Here is a 20,481-nt window from a genome sequence, read left to right as displayed (position 1 = left end):
GTAATCATAATTTTTTTGATTGTTAAATCTAAACTTTTTAGTAACAAGAAATGGGTTCTTCCTTCCTGCTGTAGTTAATGAATGCACTCATTGTAACAGACAGGAAACTGAATGGGGGTGGGGAGGTTCTAGACTCCACTGTTTGCTTGTTTCCTTCCATGGGCCGTATAGATGGTAATCAGGCAAGATTTGAGTGATTACACACTTTGGATTTCCCCTGATTGTTCTTGTCAATTTCTATTCCTGTGGGGTTTTAATGAAAACATAATGCAAGTACCTAGTAGAGAGTTAGTCTTTTCTTTGAAAGTGTGAACCCACAGGATCTAACACATACTAAAACTTGCTTTTTTATAAGTAGTTTGGATTGTATAGAAGCATTGAAGGATATAGGGTCTGGAGGACATGAGGACACATAAACAAATGACATTCCCCAAATGGCCACACCATTTTTAGGTTTTCTATCCTAAAGATGTTAGGAACTGGAAACAAAGACCTGTCTACATAAAACTATTCATAATAGTACAATTTATAACAGGAAAAAATGAAAATAACAATGTGTCCAATGATTGTGCAATGGCTAAATAAATTGTAGTACATTAATATGATATTACTACACCACAGGGAATGATGAATTTGGAGAAATCAGAGAAGATATAAGAGGTCACACATAATATGGAGAGAAAGCAGAACCAATAGAATACATACACTAACTTCAACTACATAAAAGGATGTCAAACAGCAGCAAAAGCCCTGCTAAATACATGCTCTTCTTTCTTCTGAATTGGTCACAACTTCTCAAGCCTCCAGGAAATCATTTTAGGACTATATTTTGTAGAACAACTGCAGTGATAAAGGAAGCTTTCTATATGGAGCTCCACACACTAATGTTATCAGAAGTCCAGACCAAAATAAAGACAAACAAACCAGAAAGATGCAATTGTACATACAAATTATTCTCGACTACTTCTTGAGAAAACTTTTGTTTTACTGTCTATAAGATTTTTGTGGTCTTAACAATCATTTTTCTTATTACTGGTTTTGTTTGGGATTTATTTTAGTTTAAGATTTTAATTTATGTGGTTTTATTTATAATATTTTAAATTCATAACATAATATAATTAATAATATTCATAATTCATGAAATTCATAATATAATACTGAAGGAAAATTTAAGTTTCTCAGTTAAAAAAAAGGAATTATTCAGGTGACTGGGGCCTGCTTCTGAATGATCTCCATTCAGCTGCTTCCACCTATATTTGCAAGACCTGCCAGAGGGAATGATCGTTTATAGACAACTTGGGGCAGAACCCAATTTTGGATAATGGAGTTGGCATATCTAGTTTAGTTTATGGAGATACTGGTGTGGGTAGAAAGGCTTGAGAGGCCCTGCCTAAATTAATCCAAATTTTATTCCTTTATGCCTAACTCCAAAAAATGATTTTCCTAGCACCTTGTTCTGAACAAGGTCATACATAGGCCGGAGATTATGCCACATCTGTAAAAGAAAATTTTAATTATGGAATGAAGAAAATATCCTAGTAATAAAAATCAAAATACAGCATGTCAAATTTGCTCATATAAAATATTAAGATAATTCTAGCACAGCAGAAAATAAAACTTATACATACTTTTGGTAATATGCTGAAAAAGTAACATTGCTGTTAGGTTCGTTATCCCAATTCCATTTCAGTATGAAATTATGATCAACAATCTCAACGCTTACATTTTGAGGAGTTTTTAAATTTTTTTCACCTATGAAGGTAAGAAAAAGAAAAAAGATAATTATTTATATTGTCCAAAGAAAGAAAAAACAAATTCTGCTAATATCCAATCCTCCTTCCCCTAAATAATAAATTATATATATATACACACACATACATATACCCCAACAATTCCTTTGGTTCCTAAAGTACAGTCATATTTGAGAAGCAATAAACATTAGATTTCAGTCTAGGAAAGTCCCAGTAGAATCTCACTCAGTGAGCCCTTAAAAAAAATCTTGTTTCAAATGTATTTATCTGTTACTTTAATTTCCAAATATACCTCTCTCTTAGTCACTGAGTCATCACTAGTGTCAAAGATTTTAAAAAGAGAAAAAGGAACATTTCAGTAAAGGAATACATCAACCTTCTAGCATTATGCGCAACACTGAAGACTGACAGTCCTCACTCTGCAAACAGAGAAGGGAAGTTAATTTTATTAATTCTCCTCTGATGCACACTTGGTCACTGTAATTATGTAGCATTATGTTGGGGGTACCTTCTTTCACCTGTCTGGGTGGCTTGCCTTGAGCTGTCTGTCTGAGCTGACATGCAGATACAGTTTTTACCATAGTGAAGGTGTATCAGCAGTCTAGTGTCAGCTTTCTGGAGCAAGCACAATGTTGGGCCTTAAGCAACTTTAAATATTATGTTTTGTCTGGTAAAGCCTGGAAAATTATAGTAAGTAATCCTTAATTGTCACAGTTTTAAAAAGAAGTCAGCTAATATCGCAACCAAGTTTTGGTTTTGTATGTGTATAGATAGAATGCAATGATAGAATGTAATCTCCTTGAGGGATTTGTTCTGTTTTTGTAAGCCCAGTAAAGTATTTGTCATCCAGGTGCTTAATAAACATTGATTGAGCCTGTAGCTAATTACACAGCAGACTCTCAAGGAATGCTGACTATGGCTGACCATATTTGAATAAATTTATCTCACTTACAAACCAAGCTAGGAGATAAAACCCTTCTGAAATGAGAAATAATAAACTATATGTTTGTACTTTAATGGCTTTCCCAAGAAGTCCTGAGTGCCTTCAGGCACTTAATTAGAATCAGACCATAACCTCCTATCATTCTATCTTTCCTAAGGATTTATCCCTAATTCTTCATAGGTTTATAGGTTCTTAACCAGGAAATCCAATCTCTGCATCCCTCAGTACAGTTCCAGGGTATCACCCCTGCCCTCCCCTCACTTTCTTCCCTTTACAATTTTGATACTATAGTTAACAAGTTCAACTCCAAACTGTCCTTTGCCCTCAAATTTCTCATCCTTCACACCTTGCCAAACCCTATCATCTCTCTGCTCACAGTCTGCTGCTGAATGTAACTAAAGGAAATCACCAAACCGAGCTGAGAAGGTCCACTACAAAGGTTATCTAATCTCAACTGAGCCTTCACGTCAGCAAGACAATCCTTCCATTTCTCCTTACATATTTTCCCATCCTAATTATCTACAAAAGCTATTCCAAACCTAATTTTTTTTTCTTTTTGCTTTTTGGAGGGCAATTGGGGTTAAGTGACTTCCAAACCTCTTTTCAAGCCTCCCCCCTCCCCCCCCACTATCTCATCCCCCTTCTCTTTCCGCAAAGGACAACTCATACTTCACTGAGACAATAAATACCATTCCCTGTGAGGCTTTCCTTCTTTACATGTCAAAAAATTCCTGAACATCATTCTCCATTCTCTCTTCCTTTAGTCCTGTCTCTAATGAAGAGATGGCCTCTTCACCAATGCCAACTTTTCTATGAGCACATTTTATCCCATCTCTTCTAGTGTTCCTCTGTCCTCAAAATATTGTCTCTCCCTGAATCTTACCTTCAATCTCTCCATATCTATAGGTTTTACATCCTGCCAACAAACAAGCTCAAGTTTCTTTCATCTTAAAAAAAAGCAACAAACCCCAAACCCTTCACTAGACCCTTTCATCACTTCCAGCTATCACCCTTTCTTTCTCTTCCATTTCCTGGCCAAAATCCTAGAAAAAGCTCTCTATATTTATGGCCTCTACTTCTAACCACATCACTTCCCTGTTCTAAAAACCATAGTGGTGATTACCTCTAGAACAAAATACAAAGTTCTGAGCTTGGCCCTTTAAGGCCCACCACTGTCTGGCTTCCACCACACAATTATTTCATTTTAATTGCTTCTTTTATATCATATTACTCTCTCTGTGTTCTAGCCAATTTGGACCATTCTACAAATTTGACATTCCACCTCCTGCCTTTATACATTTGTATTCAGATACAAGCTAAGTCCTGCTAAACTGGTTCATACACTGTACCTAGTACATATACAACATTCTATTTCCTGTCTCTGGGTCTTTATACATTTTATGTCTTCCATATTTGAAATGCAATATTTCCATGACAACTCTGAAGAAGCTCTTGCTTCTTTTAAAGTTTAGCTTGACTATAGTAATTTTTATTATAGGAATCCTATTTTCATCCCACCCAATTATAGTGGTAAACCACCCAGAAATTACTTTGCAGATATTCTGAGTTTAATTTTCTACACACAAGCTGATTTCCCCCAATAAAATATAAGTTCTTTGAGGGCAAGTTCTATTTAATTTTTTTCTTTGCATCTCTACTGCCTAATTAGTATAATGTCTAGAACACAGTAGGTGTTTAAATAAATGCTTGTTAAAATATAGAAAAAACAATATTAACCCTCAAATGCTCAAAGGCAGATTATCTAATTTACACCACTGACTACTTAACTTGGAGTCTGGAGGGCTGGAATTTGAATCTTCCTCAGACATTCCCCACCTGTGCAACTCTGGGCAAGTCATTTAACCTTTGTGCCTCAGTTCTTTCATCGGCAAAATGGAGATTAATAATAGCACCCACCCCACAGGGTTGTTAGGAAGAACAAATGAGTTAACATACAGATCTCACACTGGTAACTTCAAAGTACTATATAAATGATATTGTTATTTTTATTAAATTAGCATATCTTCTGTGGATTCTCAAGTCATACTTGACCTGTAACCCAACAAGAGCTAGCAGGGAAGGCATCTAGGTAGAAGTTGGTACCATCCTTCACCTAGATCTGGCTCAGTAACCTGGAAAACTTCACTCCCTCTGGTCTGTTGTTTCTCTTCCCTAGGTGTAAGGTATATAGATAACAAATTTATGACAGTAATGATGATGAATTCATCAATAATTCTTTTATGGTAGGGATACTAGCTCTTCTCTTTTGATCTATTGTTTAGTTTTTGCCCGGTTTCATATTAATGGACATTATTATCAATAAAAAATCGTAACTTGTATGTTTTAAGAGACGTCAGAAATAAATGTCATTCAGTCATTAGTGTTGTTAGAATGCCTTCTAATGCAGCTTAAAATGCTTTGAGCAAACAAACAAAAACCCCTTGCTTACTGAAGGTATTTTAATTTAAACATAGGTACATTTAAAAATAAATCATTTGATCTGGAATCTGTGATTTTTAAAGTTCTAAAATTTGATGTTAAAGAATGACTATCTCCAGTAGACCTAACTATTACAGAGCAGGCTTTGTGCTTCAATGAGTCAATTGAGTTCAAACAGTCAATTATTTTTGACAACTTTGACAAAAATAAATTGTATTTTTTTAACTCCCAAATAGGAAACAGTTTTAATAACTCAGGTCTAGTAAATGAATAACAATTAATTTGAAATTAATAATAATGTATAAGTGAACACACAAACTGCTTACAGCCTTTAAGAACCCAGGGTCACTTCCACAAAAATTCTACTCTAATGTTTTATTATGGCAAGAAAGTGACTCTTGAATTCTTAAAGATGATGCCAGCAGAGTATAAGTTCAGACAGGTGTAGAACTTTGGTAGATAAGCTAGAAGAACTTCAAAAGTGTAGTTCTGGCAACATATTGACCTAGCTGTCTGAGAATGAGGAAAAGTATGGAATGCATCATTAAGATCAGGTTGGTTTCTTGAGGATGAGTGCTTTGGTTACATGAAACAAAAGAAAGATACGAAATGGCTCTTAGTACTGCCTATGAAGCCCCATTCAGTTCCTCAATGAGGGTGATGGAGTTTCAGAATAGAGGACTAAGACTTACACAGTTCTTAGATATTCTTTTTTGGAAGGGTGAGGGCAGGGCAATTGGGGTTAAGTGACTTGCCCAAGGTAACACACCTAGTAATTGTTAAGTGTCTGATACCAAATTTGAACTCGGGTCCTCCTGATTCCAGGGCTGGTGCTCTATTCACTGTGCCACCTAGCTGCCCCTTAGATGTTCTTTATATATTAAAAGTTAGTGCTCTAAATTTAATTTGTCTGATAACCAAGAAGTTTATCTACTATTGGAGGAACTGAACCACAAACAATATTAACACTACCTCTATGAGACCAGAATACAAAGAAATTGCTGCCAAAATGGAAAGAAGGCCCCTAAGTTCTTAGAGAAACAAATAAAGGAGTTATTTCATTTTGTGGCCTAGGTTATATACAAGAAATATTTCATGAATCATTTGGCAATCCTGTCTTGTGATGTTTGTGATGAACAAAAACGTGTGACTGCTACCATGGGGCAATTTATGAGCCAATATCTGTTACACAGGATGGTCAAATAAAGAAATTTTTGTGAAGAACCTGATGAGGTTCTCACAATGAAATCAATACATACCTTATATATTGAATTCACTTTAATGGTTACTTCACTGGGTAAGTAGACAAAGGGAAAGATGGTTAAAAAAAATGAAAGAAAATATGGTTTGGGTTAAGAAATGCATTTGTTTTCTAGACTACAAAGAGGCTTCATATCCAAAGGCCAAAACAAGAACCAAGGAATTACGAGAAAAAAAAAGAATTTCCTATTGACAGTGACCACAATAAAGGCCAAAGTAGCCAAGAATCTTTCACAGCCAGCAAACCCTGCATCTACTTAAAGAAAAGAAGGATAAAGGGAAGTCAACAAACATTTATTAAGCATTTTCTATGTACCAAATACTGTACTAAGCAGAAAGACAGTCTTTGCTCTCAAGGGGTTTACATTCTAATGGACCTGAAAAGTGGTGTGTGGGGGGATGAGGGGGGGGGGAAGAAAATAGTAGAAGAGGGAGGAAGGGAACAAGATTTTGAAATCTGGAAGCTAGTAATAGGGAAGATCAAGGCATAAAACAAAGGCACCAGGAGTAATTCACTAATTAGAGGAGGAGGTGGACCTTAGAGAGGTATATTTCAGTTTGAGAAGGATGCAAGGACAGTTGGATGTTCCAGGGTGAGGATATCCTAACAACTGAGGGAAGTTCCAACAACTCTTATTTATAAGAAGCTTACATTATAGGAGAGACAAGTACATATATAAATATGTGCAACATAAAGTTAAATACATGGTACTTTGGAGGAAGGACACTATCAGGGGAATCAGAAAAGATTCACACAGAATATGGCACATGACTTGTGCCTTTAAAAAAAAACAGACAGGGAATTGGGTTCTGGGTCACAACATTAAGAAGATTGAGGATCAGACACTTTCTGTAATCCTCATGATCTCTCAAGCCTTTCAACAAAAAAGAAGTTATGTTCATGAGATAAAATAATTTCAGCTGTCTCCAACTGGCACTTGGTAAGGAAAGGTTGGCTCTCAGACAGATTAGAGCTGGGTATACAGATCTGGAAATCCTCCTCATAAAGATAATTGAGCCCATGGAAGTTGATGAGATCACAAAGTAAGATAATACTGAGAGAAAAGAGAAGGTGGTCCAGGAGAGAGCCTTGAAGGACAGTCAGGGTTGGCAGGCAACTAGGAATGGAAACTGGTAAGGAACAGTGATACAGATTTGAGGAGATCCAAAAGAAAGCAGTCTCTCAAAAACCTAGAGCTATCAGGAAAGGATGAAGTATGGTTAACAATGTCAAATGCTGCAGAGAGGTCAAGAAGGATGAGAATTGAAAAAATGTGACATTTAAGAGATCATTTGGTGAGATTTGCCTTGGGAAAGTTAAAAGGGATAAGACTGCTCTGGTTAGGCAAACAGAATGGCAATGCTCTGTGACATGAGACCTTATTCAGAGAACTGAGGAACAAAGGGAACTGGGACAAAATGGCAGCATGCATGGCATTAGTTATGGTTTTTTTTTAAAGCAATAAAATGATTTTTAAAATATGCTTCAATCTGTACTGAGTCCATAGTTCTCTATCTGGAGGCAGACAGTATTTTTCATAATGAAACTGTGAAATTTTTCATCTTTGAAATTGTCGTGGGGCATTATATAAATCAGAGTTATTAAATCTTTCACAGTTGATTATCTTACTGTGTAAATACTGTAAATACTGTTACTAGCTCAACTGCTCACCTAGTTCTATTGACTTTACTTTACATCAGTTCATATAAGTCTACCCGGGTTTGTCTGAAATCATTCCATTCATCATTTCTTAAAGTATAATATTATTTCATCACATTCATATACCATAACTTGTTCAGCCATTCCCCAACTGATGGGCACCTCCTCTTGTTTCCAATTCTTTGCTATCACAAAAAAAGAGCTGCTACAAATATTTTTGCAATATGGGTCCTTTTCCTTTCTTTTATTTATTAGGGTTACAGATCTAGTAGCAGTATTGCTAGGTCAAAGGGTATGCATAGTTTAATAGCTCTTTGGGCATAGTTCCAAATCGCTTTCTAGAATGGTTGAATTAGTTTACAACTCTACTAACTGTGTGTTTCTGTGCCCGTTTTCCCTTATCCCCTCCATAATCTGTCATTTTAGTTAATCTGATGAGTGCGAGGTGGTACCTCAGAATTGTTTTAATGTGCATTTCCCTATTAGTAATTTAAAGCTTTTTTTTTTTTCTACACAACTATTGCTAGCTTGGATTTCTTTCTCCAAAAACTTCATGGCCATATCCTTTGACCATTTATCATCTGAGGAATGGCTTTTATTTTTATAAATTTGACTTAGCTCCCTACATATTTTAGGAATGAGATCTTTACCAGAGAAACTTGCTACAAAGATTAACCCCCAGTTGCCTGCTTCTCTTCTAATTTTAGCTGCACTGGTTTTGTTTGTATAAAACTTTTTAGTTTTACATAATTAGAATTATCCATTTTATCTCCTGTGAACCTCTCTATCTCTTGTTTGGTCCTGAACTCTTTCCCTACCCTTATGTCTGCCAGGTAATTTCTTCCATGCTCCATTAATATGTGAATGATATCACCTTTTAAGTCTAAATTATGTATCCATTTTTAGCTTATCTTGGCATACGGTATGAAATGTTGATCTACGCCCGTTTCCTGACAGTCTATTTTTCTTTCCCCCCCATTGTTTCATTTGATATTCCTGACCTTTTGATTCTCCAGATTAATTTTGTTATTATTTTTTCTAGCTCTATAAAGAAATCTTTCGGTAGTATTATTGGTATGGCACTGAATAAGTAAATTAATTTAGATAGTACTGTTATTTTTATTATATAGGCTTGGACTATTCATGAGAAATGAATATTTTTTCATATTTGTGTGGACTGTTTTGTAATTGTGTTCTTATAATTCCTCTGTGTGTCTTGAAAAGGAGATTTTCTAGTATTTAATATTGTTTATAGTTAATTTTAAATGGAATTTCTCTATTCCTTCCTGCTGGGTTCTGTTGGTAATAAAAAGAAAAGCAGGGGTGGCCAGGTAGCTCAGCGAGTAAGAGCACCGGCTCCAGTGTCGGGATGACTGGGGATCGAGTCCCGGCTCAGACACTTAGCACCCACCCAGAAACACCTGGCCGTGTAACCTTGAGCAAGTTACTTAACCCCGATTGCTTAGGGGTGGCCAGGTGGCTCAGCAAGTAAGAGCACCGGCCCCAGTGTCGGGATGTAGCAGCAAGCACCCCAGCGTCCCCAGGGTCGTTGCCATCACAGGTTCTTGGATCTGCTTTGTTAAAGGAAAGCAACTCAAAATGGGTTAACAAGCTTACTTTAATCAGTCAAACATATATTGTTTACCTAGTTCAGGGGAAAAAGGTCAGCACCCCGAACTTCAGAGTATACAGGTAGAATTATCAAGACAGCGAAACAGATCAAGTAGACAGATTTCCAAACTGTCCAACCATTACATCCATACCAAATCAACATCTGGGTTTTTCAAAGTGGGGGGGAGCCTCTCAACAATGGCTTCCCAGAGTCTCATCTGATCAAATCACAGAACACTTCTCAAAGTGAGCCCCAAAACAAAGCCTCAAATCAGGGTTTATATAGCCTGCTCCTGGCTCAGAGAATGTAACAACCTTCTGGACCCCCTGGCCAATCAAAAAGTATCTACTGAAAAACAAGCCTCCTACCCCAGGCTCCAGGTGCACTTTAGCCTAGGGGCAGGGAAGATCTTAAAAATTTACATTCCCATTACAAGGGATGACCTGGGGATCAAATCTGGGCTCAGATACTCAGCACCACACCCAGAAATAACTGGCCGTGTAACCTTGAGCAAGTTACTTAACCCCATTGCTTTAAAAAAAAAGAAAAGAAAAGCAAACGATTGGTTTCGGTTTATTTTATACCTTGCAAATTAGTTGAAGTTGTTATTTTGATTAGTTTTTTTAGTTAATATAGCTAGAGTTCTCTAATATTATCTGCCAAAAAGTAATATTTTTGTTTTTCAGTGCCTATGCTTATTCCTTTTATTTATTTTTCTTGTCTTATTGCTATAGCTAGCACTCCTAATATAATACTGAATAATAATGTTGATAATAGATACCCTTGCTTCACCTCTAATCTTCCTAGAAAGGCTTCTAAGTTTATCTCCATTACAGATAATACTTAGTTTTAGATGTTACTAAACTACTAATTCTATTTATTTCTATGCTTTCTAGTGTTTTTTTTTAAAGGAGTGGTATATTTCATCAAAATCTTTTTCTATATCTGCTGAAATAATCATATGATTTTTATTGTTTTTGTTATTGATATTATAGTTTTTCTAATATTGAACCAGCCCAACATTTCTTGTATATCCTTGTATGCCATCTAGCATGGTCATACTTTATGATCTTTGTGATATATTGTTGTTAACTCCTTGCTAGTATTTAATTTCAAATTTCTCCATCAAAATTCATTAGCAAAATTAGTCTAGTTTCCTTTCTCTGTTTTGGCTCTCCTTGGTTTAGGTATCAAGACCATATTTATTTCATAAAAGGAATTTGGTAAGAATCCTTCTTTACCTATTTTCCCCAATAGTTTACATAGTATTAGAATTCTTTAAATGTTTGGTAGAATTCACTTGTAACTTCATCTAGTCCTAGGTTCCTCCCCATTCACCCTTAAGGAGCTCATTGATGTCTTGTTCAATTTCTTTGACTAAGATAGGCTTACTTAAATATTCTATTTCTTGTTCTCTTAACCTGGGCAATTTATATTTTTGTAAGTATCCATTATCAGTTTTATTGGAATACAGTTGGACCAAATAGGTTCTAACTGCTTTGATTTCATCTTCCTTAGTTATGAATTCACCCTTTTCATTTCTGATACTGGTAATTTGCTTTTTTTCTTTCATTCTTTAAATTAACCAACAGTTTGTCTATTTTATTTTTTTCTTTCAAAAATCAGCTCCTAATTTTATTAGTTCCACAGGTTTTTTTTTTAAACTTTCAATTTCATTAATTTCTCCTTTGATTTTCAAGATTTCTCTTTTGGCATTTAATTAAGCGTTTTAAAATAGCTGATTTTTGAAAAGTATTTTTAAAAATTACACACCAAATTTGTTGATCTGTTTTCTCTTTTATTGATGTAAACATTTATTTTTTTTTTTTAAAGCAATTGGGGTTAAGTAACTTGCTCAAGGTTACACGGCCAGTTACTATTTCTGGGTGTGGTGCTGAGTCTCTGAGCCCGGATTTGATCCAGGTCATCCTGACACTGGAGCCGGTGCTCTTACTCGCTGAGCCACCTGGCCGCCCCTAAGCAATTGGGGTTAAGTAACTTGCTCAAGGTTACACGGCCAGGTGTTTCTGGGTGGATGCTAAGTGTCTGAGCCCGGGATTCAATCTCCAGGTCTTCTCAACACTGGAGCTGGTGCTCTTACTCGCTGTGCTACCTGGCCGCCCCTTGATGTAAACATTTAGAGATAAAATTTTCCCTTATGTATTGATGTGGCTGCATCTCACAATTTTTTGTATGTTTTTTTCATTGTTGTCATTACCCTTAATGAAATTATTGGTTGTTTCTATTATTTGTTCTCTGACTCTTTCTTTAGGATTCTTTTAGGATTAAGTTATTTTAGTTTCCAATTAATTTTTAACCTATGTTTCAAAGGTTATTTATTGAATGTAATTTTTATTGCATTATGGTAAAAATATGCATTCATATTTCTGCATTTGTTTGTGGGGTCTTGATTCTTTATTACATGTCAATTTTTTTGTGATGGTGCTAGACACAGCAGAGAATAGGTATATTCCTTTCTATTCTCATTTGATATTCTCCAGAGAGCAATCATATCTAACTTTTCTAAAGTTCTAGACATTTCTTTAAGTTCTTTGTTCCTTATTTATGGTTAGATTTATCTAGGTCTGAGAGGGGTAAAGTGAAGCCCCCACACCAGTATAATTTTATTGAATATTTCTTCTTGTAATTCTGAAGTGCTGGCTCTCCCCTGGTTTCAGTTTCTTGCCCTAGTTTATTCCACTCAGGTTTATGTATTGGGCTAAAGGTTAGAATTGTGGCTTCTGAACTCAGAGTCATATAGCTAAACTATATTTCTGGAACTTGCTCCTTGCATCTTACACAGATGGAACCCCTGCTCGCTCAAATGACTTTTCTCCTCCCTGGAATGGTGACCTATGACTTGGTAATGGGCAAAAGATTTGCCAGATGGCCACCATTCCTGCTCCCAATGCTGGTATTGGGATCCTCTGAGATCTCTTTCTGCACAAATGCTTCCCTTTCTGTCCCAGAGTACTGGAATATTCCCTGCTGTTGCTGTCACTACTTACGGCTTCTGCAGCCACTGTTACTGTCTCTGCTACTACTCTGTTCTCTTAGCCAGTTCCTTCCCCATTGTCTTTAGACTCCTCCATCTATCTTCTTAAGCTATCCAGGGCTGGAAAAATGACCCACTTTGACATTTTCTTGACTTTTACAATTAGTAATTGGTCTGGCATGTTTTCTAGGTTCTTGTGGAGGAGCTAAGGCAAAAATGCTACCTCTTACTCCATGATCTTTTTTCTGTCCCTCAAAGTAATAACATTCAAAAACAACATTATCTCCATACAAGCAAAACATATTGATCCCGAAGACATGATATAGATAACTTAAGGATAATATGTCTCCCAGAAGAACACAAATCAAAATCCTGAACACCATAATGTAAGAAATAATACAAGAATACTGCCTGGAATTTCTGAACACTGAAAACAAAGTGATAATTGAAAGCATCTACAAATCCCATCAACGTCTCCCCCCTCCCTCCCCCGCCCCCAATCAACAACAATAACTACAACTACATGCTGGAAATTTGAAGACACAACAGTGGTTAAATTTAACAATTCCAATGACAACAAATATTGCAAGTGACCAGGGGAAAGACCTTCAAATATAAAGGAAAAGGAAATTCTACTATCAGAGAACTATTCTGCACCCACAAAAAGGTTAGCAAAAGTGAAAATGTAGAACTGAAAAAAATTGCTGGAGAAATTAGAACTAAAAGACTTATAATATATCCTAAATGGGTCTGAAAAAGAATATACATATTTCTCAACACCACAGAAAACTTTTACAAAAACTGATCCCATATTAGGTCAGAGAGATTGAAAAGAAATGTAAAGGGCAGAAATAGTAAACATATTCTTTCTAGATCCTAACACAATAAAAATAGTAATAGATCAGGGAGCACAAAAAAGAAAGACACAGACACAAATGGAGACAATCATGAAGTCCTACATATTGAGTCAAAAAAAATCATAGGAACAACTAATAACTAGGTGAAATAAAAGAAACAAGATGAACTATGAAACAGAAAATTTCTGGGATGCAGCTAAAACATTTTTTTGGGAAAAGATATCTACATGAATAAAATAGAAGAAAGGATTAATGAAATTAATTAATAAAATTAGACAACAAATAAAACTAAAATAAGCTCAAAAGAAGAGATATTAAAAATGAAAGGAGGAAAAAACTGGAAACAAAAAACTCCTACAGAAATGATCAATAAAACTAAAAGTTGGCTCTTTGAAAATACTGACATTAAGAATCTTTTAGTTGACCTGATTAAAAGGAAAAGTCAGTAGAAAAGCAAATCAACAAACTAGAAAATGAACAAATAAAATCACAACTCTAGAAGAAAAAAAAAGAATTATTAGAACTTATGCAATTATATGCTAACAAAACTGAAAACACAAAAGAAATAGAGGGAAATCTTAAAAAATATAAAATGCTTAAATTAGCAGAAGACCAAATAAAAATTCTAAATAATTCAATCCCAGTAAAAGAAACAGAACTAGCTTTAAAGGAGTTATGGTTTGTCCTTCATTCTGGAAGAAGATCAAGACAATCAGGGAGATGATGACATGACTTGTAAGTGACTTTGATTTGAGTGAGGGAGGGCTGTGCATTCACCAGCCTCACTTTCTACTCCAGAGCCATCTGGGTCCAATGGCCAGATATTCATTAGGATGACTGGACATGCCCCAGAATGAGCTAAAGTTTTTAAATTTTCACTTTGCGTGAGGCAATACCCATTCAGTGAATAGTCCTCTTTAAGAAGTAAATCAAGGGATGGCCCCCTTAAAAAAAAAATTTAAACTGAGAGGTAAAGACCCTGTGGGCCAAAAAAGAACCAGTCGCTATTTACTTTCACTCTGAGCCAGGAAGGCCCCCAAAATACAATAGGTCCCTGCCCAAGCAACACTTATTAAATTCTGTTTCATTAAATTTTAAATAAAATCCTGCCAAACAGACTACAGTGATTCATTTAAGAAACCAGTCATCATATCCAGCTGGATTTATACCAGAGATACAAGGATGGTTCAATTTTAAGAAAACAATAACATAGTTAATCATATAGGGGCAGCTAGGTGGTGCAGTGAATAGAGCACCAGCCCTGGAGTCAGGAGAACCTGAGTTCAAATTCGATCTCAGACACTTAACACAAAATAGCTGTGTGACCTTGGGCAAGTCACTTAAAAAGAAAAGCATCCAAAACCATATATAGTTATCTTAATAACATAAAAAGAGCTTTTGACAAATTACAATTATGTTTTTTAAAACCCTACAAAATATAGGCACAGACAGAACTTTGATTATAAAAATATCTATCTAAAACTAAAAGCAAATATCATATGTACAAAGGATACACTACAAGCTTTCCCAAAAAACCCCACAGGAGTAAAGCAAGGATGATTATCTGACATAGTTTTGGAAATACTAGTAATAATAATAAAAACAAGACAAGAAAAAGAAATTGAAGGCACAAAGGTAAAGAAGAGATAAAACTATCCCTATTAGTTGAAGACACAATGATTTACTCAGAAAAATTCTAGGGTATCAGCAGACTGAGACAAGAGCTTCAGCAAAATTGAAAGCTACAAAATATAACTTCAAAAATTAACTGCATTTCTATATAATAACAATAAAATCTAAGCTGCAGTAAAAGAAAGGGAAATCTCATTAGAAATAGCTATAAAATGTATAAAATATCTGAGGATACATACTTGTATAGAATCGACTGCAAAGTATTCCTTAAAGAAATAAAGAACTACTTAAAATCCTGGAAGAATATATTTAGTGCTTGTGGTCGACCTGTTCTAATTTAATAAAAATAACCATTACCATCAAAGTTAATTTAAAATTTTAATGCTGTACCAATCAAATTATCAAAGAGATACTTTATCGACCTTGATAAAATAATAATAAAATCCATTTGGAAAAATAAAAGATTTAGAATATACAGGAAAATAATGAAAAGAAATAGGCATAAAGAGAGAACAGTACTTTTAGACCTCAAACTATATTATAAAGAAGCAGTCATCAAACTGAATGGTATTGGTCAAAAAAACAGATAGAGGTCAATTAAACAGACTAGAAACAGGGCAGAATCAGAAACAATAGAACGCAGTACCTCATGTTCTATAAACCCCAAGTCATGAATTACTTAGAAAAGAACTCCCTATTTTTGATAAAAACTGTTGGAAAAAAACTGGAAGACAGTCTAGCAGAAGTTAGGCTTAGATCAGCACACCATATTCCATAATCCATTCTAAGTGGATATATGACCTTACATTAAAGATCATACTGTAAAAATATTAGAAGAGAAAAAGATTTTATTTAATTCATGACAATGGGTAGCGGTATTCCTATACAAACAATGGATAAAAAGTAATTACAAAACATAAAATATTAAATGAAACTGAAAAGCTGTGCAAACTAAATTACAGGATCTAATATAATAAGGAAAGTAGTCAAATGGTGAAAAAAATCTTTATATCAAATTTCTCAGATAAGAGTTTGGCATCCAACATATAGAAAATAATCCAAAAGTCTTAAGGTAGTTTTAAACTTTAATATCTTCTAAAGTATAAATGCTATAAACATATACAAATCATTAGAAAGTTTAATTATTTAAATTTTCTTAATTTTTGTAATAAGAATGTAAATTTTGAAGATCTTCCCTGCCCCCAGGCTAATGTGCACCTGAAGCCTGGGGTGGGAGGCTTGTTTTTCAGTAGATACAATGTAATAAGAATGTAAATTTTAAAGATCTTCCCTGCCCCTAGGCTAATGTGCACCTGAAGCCTGGGGTGGGAGGCTTGTTTTTCAGTAGATACTTCTTGATTGGCCAGTGAGTCAATAAGGTTGTTACATTCTCTGAGCCAGGAGAAGGCTATATAAGCCCTGATGTGTAGCTTTGTTTTGGGACTCACTTTGAGAAGTATTCTGTGATTTGGTCTGAATTCTGGGAAGCCTTGTTGAGAGTCCCCCAGCTTTGAAAAACCCAGAATGTGGAAACCCAGATGTTGACTGGGTATGGATGTAATGGTTGGACAATTTGGAAATCTGTCTACTTGATCTGTTAATGTCTTGATAATTCTGTCTGTATATTTTGAAGTTTGGGGTGCTGACCTTTTTCCCCTGAACAAGGTAAATGATATATGGCTGACTGATTAAAGTAAGCTTGTTAACCCATTTTGAGTTGCTTTCCTTTAACAAAGCAGATCCAAGAACCTGTGTGAGCAGGCACCTTGGGGACACTGGGGTGCTTGCTGCTACAATTTTCGATAAATTTTTTTTGGCTCTTTTTTTTTTTTAGAAGGGGAAGGTAGGGCAATTGGGGTTAAGAGATTTCCCCAAGGTCACAGGGCTAGTTTTTGTGTTAAGTGACTGAGGCCGAATTTGAACTCAGGTCCCCCTGACTCCAGGGCTGGTGCTCTATTCACTGCGCCACTTAGCCACCCCCTAAAATTTTAATTTAATTTAATTTTTTGCTTTTTGGAGGGCAATTGGGGTTAAGTAACTTGCCCAAAGTCACACGGCTAGGTTGTGTGTGTGAGCGTGTGTGTGTATATATGTGTTAAATGTCTGAGGCCGGATCAGAACTCAGGTCCTCCTGACTCCGCCGGGGCCAGCACTCTACTCACTGTGCCACCTAGTTAGCCCTAAAATTTTAATTTTTAACAAGATGGAGTATCCAGTTATTATGTATTGCATATGTGACAATTTCTGGAGAACAAATTCTCTTACCTGAATGGAGGTCTTCTTGAACAGCTACCTTGGTGACCTGATCTACTCTATTGGAATTTGTCTTGTGATATCATGTCAAAACTGTTATGTATGCATCAAAACCTTGTTCTTTTGATAAAGGAAGTACTACAAATGCAATCTTTCAGTCACTGAGCAAGTCACTAATGCAAGTTTTTACACAGTTTGAAAGTGCACTAGAGTGGCATATAACATAGTAGTTATGCTGGATTTTATTAAGAAACACTGATTTTTTAAAAAACTTAGATAATCTTTAAAATGTTTCTTGCAAGGCTATAGCTTTTAAACTTCTGACATTATTAAAACTGCATTAATGAACTTTTCTGACACACTGTATAAGATCAAAAGCCATTTCCCAATAGTGGTCAAATAGCTCTAAAAAAGATAATTGCAAACTATTAACCATATAAAAAACTGTCTAAATCATCATCAAAGAAATGCAAATCAAAACAATTCTGAGGTTTCATCTCACACCCTGCAAATTGGCAAAGATAAGAAAAGGTGGGAATAGTTCATGTTGGGGTGAATATACTTTTATGAGAACAGATTAAATTTTATCTTCTCATATATTTTCAAATGTTAGTATCTTCTGAAGCCTTATAGTGTTTACTAATATTTTCATGTCATCTATTTTATCAACTAGTAGCTTTTCTATGTAGTGGCCAAGTAAACCTTAGCTAAGACTATGTGTTACTTAATTTCAATTATCTATAAATTTAAGTGCCCTACAATGTGCTTCCAGAGTTTCAAAGTGTAAAATTCTCCCGAACCTGCTCCCTATGATTGAGGGCCTCAAAGGCTCCTTCTTTATCAATCAAGAGGACATTTAAAGGAAATCCACAAGATGTTCTTTTCTCATCCTCCACTTCCATATATCCAAATAGCAGAACATTGATGGGGTGATTTTTTCAGAGTGGAACTATGTCTAATGAGATTTAGCAGGACAGCTGAGGCAGTATACACCATTGATGAAACAGGTCCATCTGTGAACCATTCACATCTTGTCTCCGACTCCCCTGACAGACTACTAATTCTAGCCTTAGAGCTCTTGGCACTATCCTATGAATTAACTGTCCACCCTTCATGGCATAAACAGCCCTTAACAAATGCTTGTCAGCTTTCAAGTGCAGCTGCAGTTTTCTTGACTTCTTTCTTCCACTGTGGTTTCCATCTCTCCTATTTTTGTTTCTGAACTCTTTATGAGACCCTTTTCCATCTACTTAATGCACCACTATTAGTCCAACCTAAATTCTCATTAATAGCTCCTCCACTGAATGATAACTGACCTGTATTGGACTCAAATATCTCTTACACTGTTCCTGCTGCTCATTGCAAGTTGTGCAACAAATAAAGCATCTGAAATACCTACTTCTCAGGCTCTGTCCTTGCTAGTCAGCCCTAGTACACCTAATTTGCTGGTATGACACTAACCCTAGGTTATTTTTTTTACTTTAAAAATATATCATTTTAGGGGTGTCCAGGTAGCACAGCGAGTAAGAGCACCAGCTCCAGTGTTGAGAAGACCTGGAGATCGAATCCCGGGGCTCAGACACTTAGCATCCACCCAGAAACACCTGGCCGTGTAACCTTGAGCAAGTTACTTAACCCCAATTGCTTAGGGGTGGCCAGGTGGCTCAGCAAGTAAGAGCACCCGCTCCAGTGTCGGGATGACCTGGATCAAATCAGGGCTCAGATACTCAGCACCACACCCAGAAATAATAACTGGCTGTGTAACATTGAGCAAGTTACTTAACCCCAATTGCTTTAAAAAAAAGAAAAAAAATATATATCATTTTATTTGTTGTAATAAGAATGTAAATTTTAAAGATCTTCCCTGCCCCTAGGCTAATGTGCACCTGAAGCCTGGGGTGGGGGAGGCTTGTTTTTCAGTAGAATACTTCTTGATTGGCCAGTGGGTCAATTAAGGTTGTTACATTCTCTGAGCCAGGAGAAGGCTATATAAGCCCTGATGTGTAGCTTTGTTTTGGGACTCACTTTGAGAAGTATTCTGTGATTTGATCTGAATTCTGGGAAGCCGTTGTTGAGAGTCCCCCGGCTTTGAAAAACCCAGAATGTGGAAACCCAGATGTTGACTGGGTATGGATGTAATGGTTGGGCAGTTTGGAAATCTGTCTACTTGATGTTTCTGTCTTGATAATTATGCCTGTATACTTTGAGATTCAGGGTGCTGACCTTTTCTCCTGAATAAGGTAAACGATATATGTCTGACTGATTAAAGTAAGCTTGCTAACCCATTTTGAGTTGCTTTCCTTTAGCAAAGCAGATCCAAGAACCTGTATGAGCAGCCACCCTGGGAACGCTGGGGTGCTTGCTGCTACAAAATGGCGTCACGAACAGGATCTGCAGAGTAAAAGGAAAGTATGGGGTCTGGGATAATTATTTGTTTCTCAGTTGTGGTAGCTGTGATTCTGTGGAGCCGTGGAGCAGGAGAGAAGAATGGCCTGCATGCGGACTTGCTGAGCTGAGAGCAGGAATGGTGAGCTGCCTGCATCGGGACCTGGGCAGAAGCCAGGAGCGGCTGCTGCCTTCGGGAGGAGAAGGAGCCCAGGAGTTCGGAATTCAGCCACAGGAAAAGATAAGAACTGAGCAGCAAAGCAGGGGCACTGAGTGTGTTTCCTGGCTGCATCCCACAGTTTGGGACCCAGGGGGAGGATGGACTTGTGACTATGGTGGGTGGGATGAAGTGCCTTGGATCCCCAGGGACCCCACCTTGTTGGTTTTGTTGCCCAGCCCCCTCTCTGTGCTTGGAAGCTGGGGCTGGAGCTGTGTGAGGGGAAGGACACTCCCCTCCCCCCAGAACTTTATTTGAACTCTTGTTTTGAACTGAAGTGATAATGCTTTGTACTTTGTGTTTGTTTAAGGGCCAGTGGCCACTTTGGTAAATATAGTTCTGTACTTTGAAAATGTGACCTAAGAGATGTTTAATGCTAATTCAAAAGTAAATTGTCTATGCTATGGGCATGAAAGATCTTGGGGCCGAATGTAATAAGAATGTAAATTTTAAAGATCTTCCCTGCCCCTAGGCTAA

At 36.4% G+C, this 20,481-nt stretch overlaps 1 protein-coding gene across 2 annotated transcripts in view; it reads right to left on the bottom strand.

Annotated features, from left to right (window-relative positions):
• The window catches only part of IFNAR1 (interferon alpha and beta receptor subunit 1), a 53,296-nt gene that overhangs the window by 30,512 nt on the left and 2,303 nt on the right, over window positions 1–20,481 (bottom strand). For both annotated transcript variants that reach the window (XM_069074924.1, XM_069074923.1), the window contains exon 2: window positions 1,629–1,752. In XM_069074924.1, the coding sequence (XP_068931025.1) occupies window positions 1,629–1,752 (124 nt within the window). The remainder of the gene's footprint in view (window positions 1–1,628; window positions 1,753–20,481) is intronic.

Source organism: Petaurus breviceps, unplaced genomic scaffold, assembly GCF_028583685.1.
Source record: "Petaurus breviceps papuanus isolate PSGF00001 unplaced genomic scaffold, PetGlider_PUasm1.0 90897, whole genome shotgun sequence".
In the NCBI taxonomy this organism is placed as follows: domain Eukaryota; kingdom Metazoa; phylum Chordata; class Mammalia; order Diprotodontia; family Petauridae; genus Petaurus; species Petaurus breviceps.
Note: the sequence above shows the minus strand (reverse complement) of the source record. Positions and strands in the feature narration are given on the sequence as shown.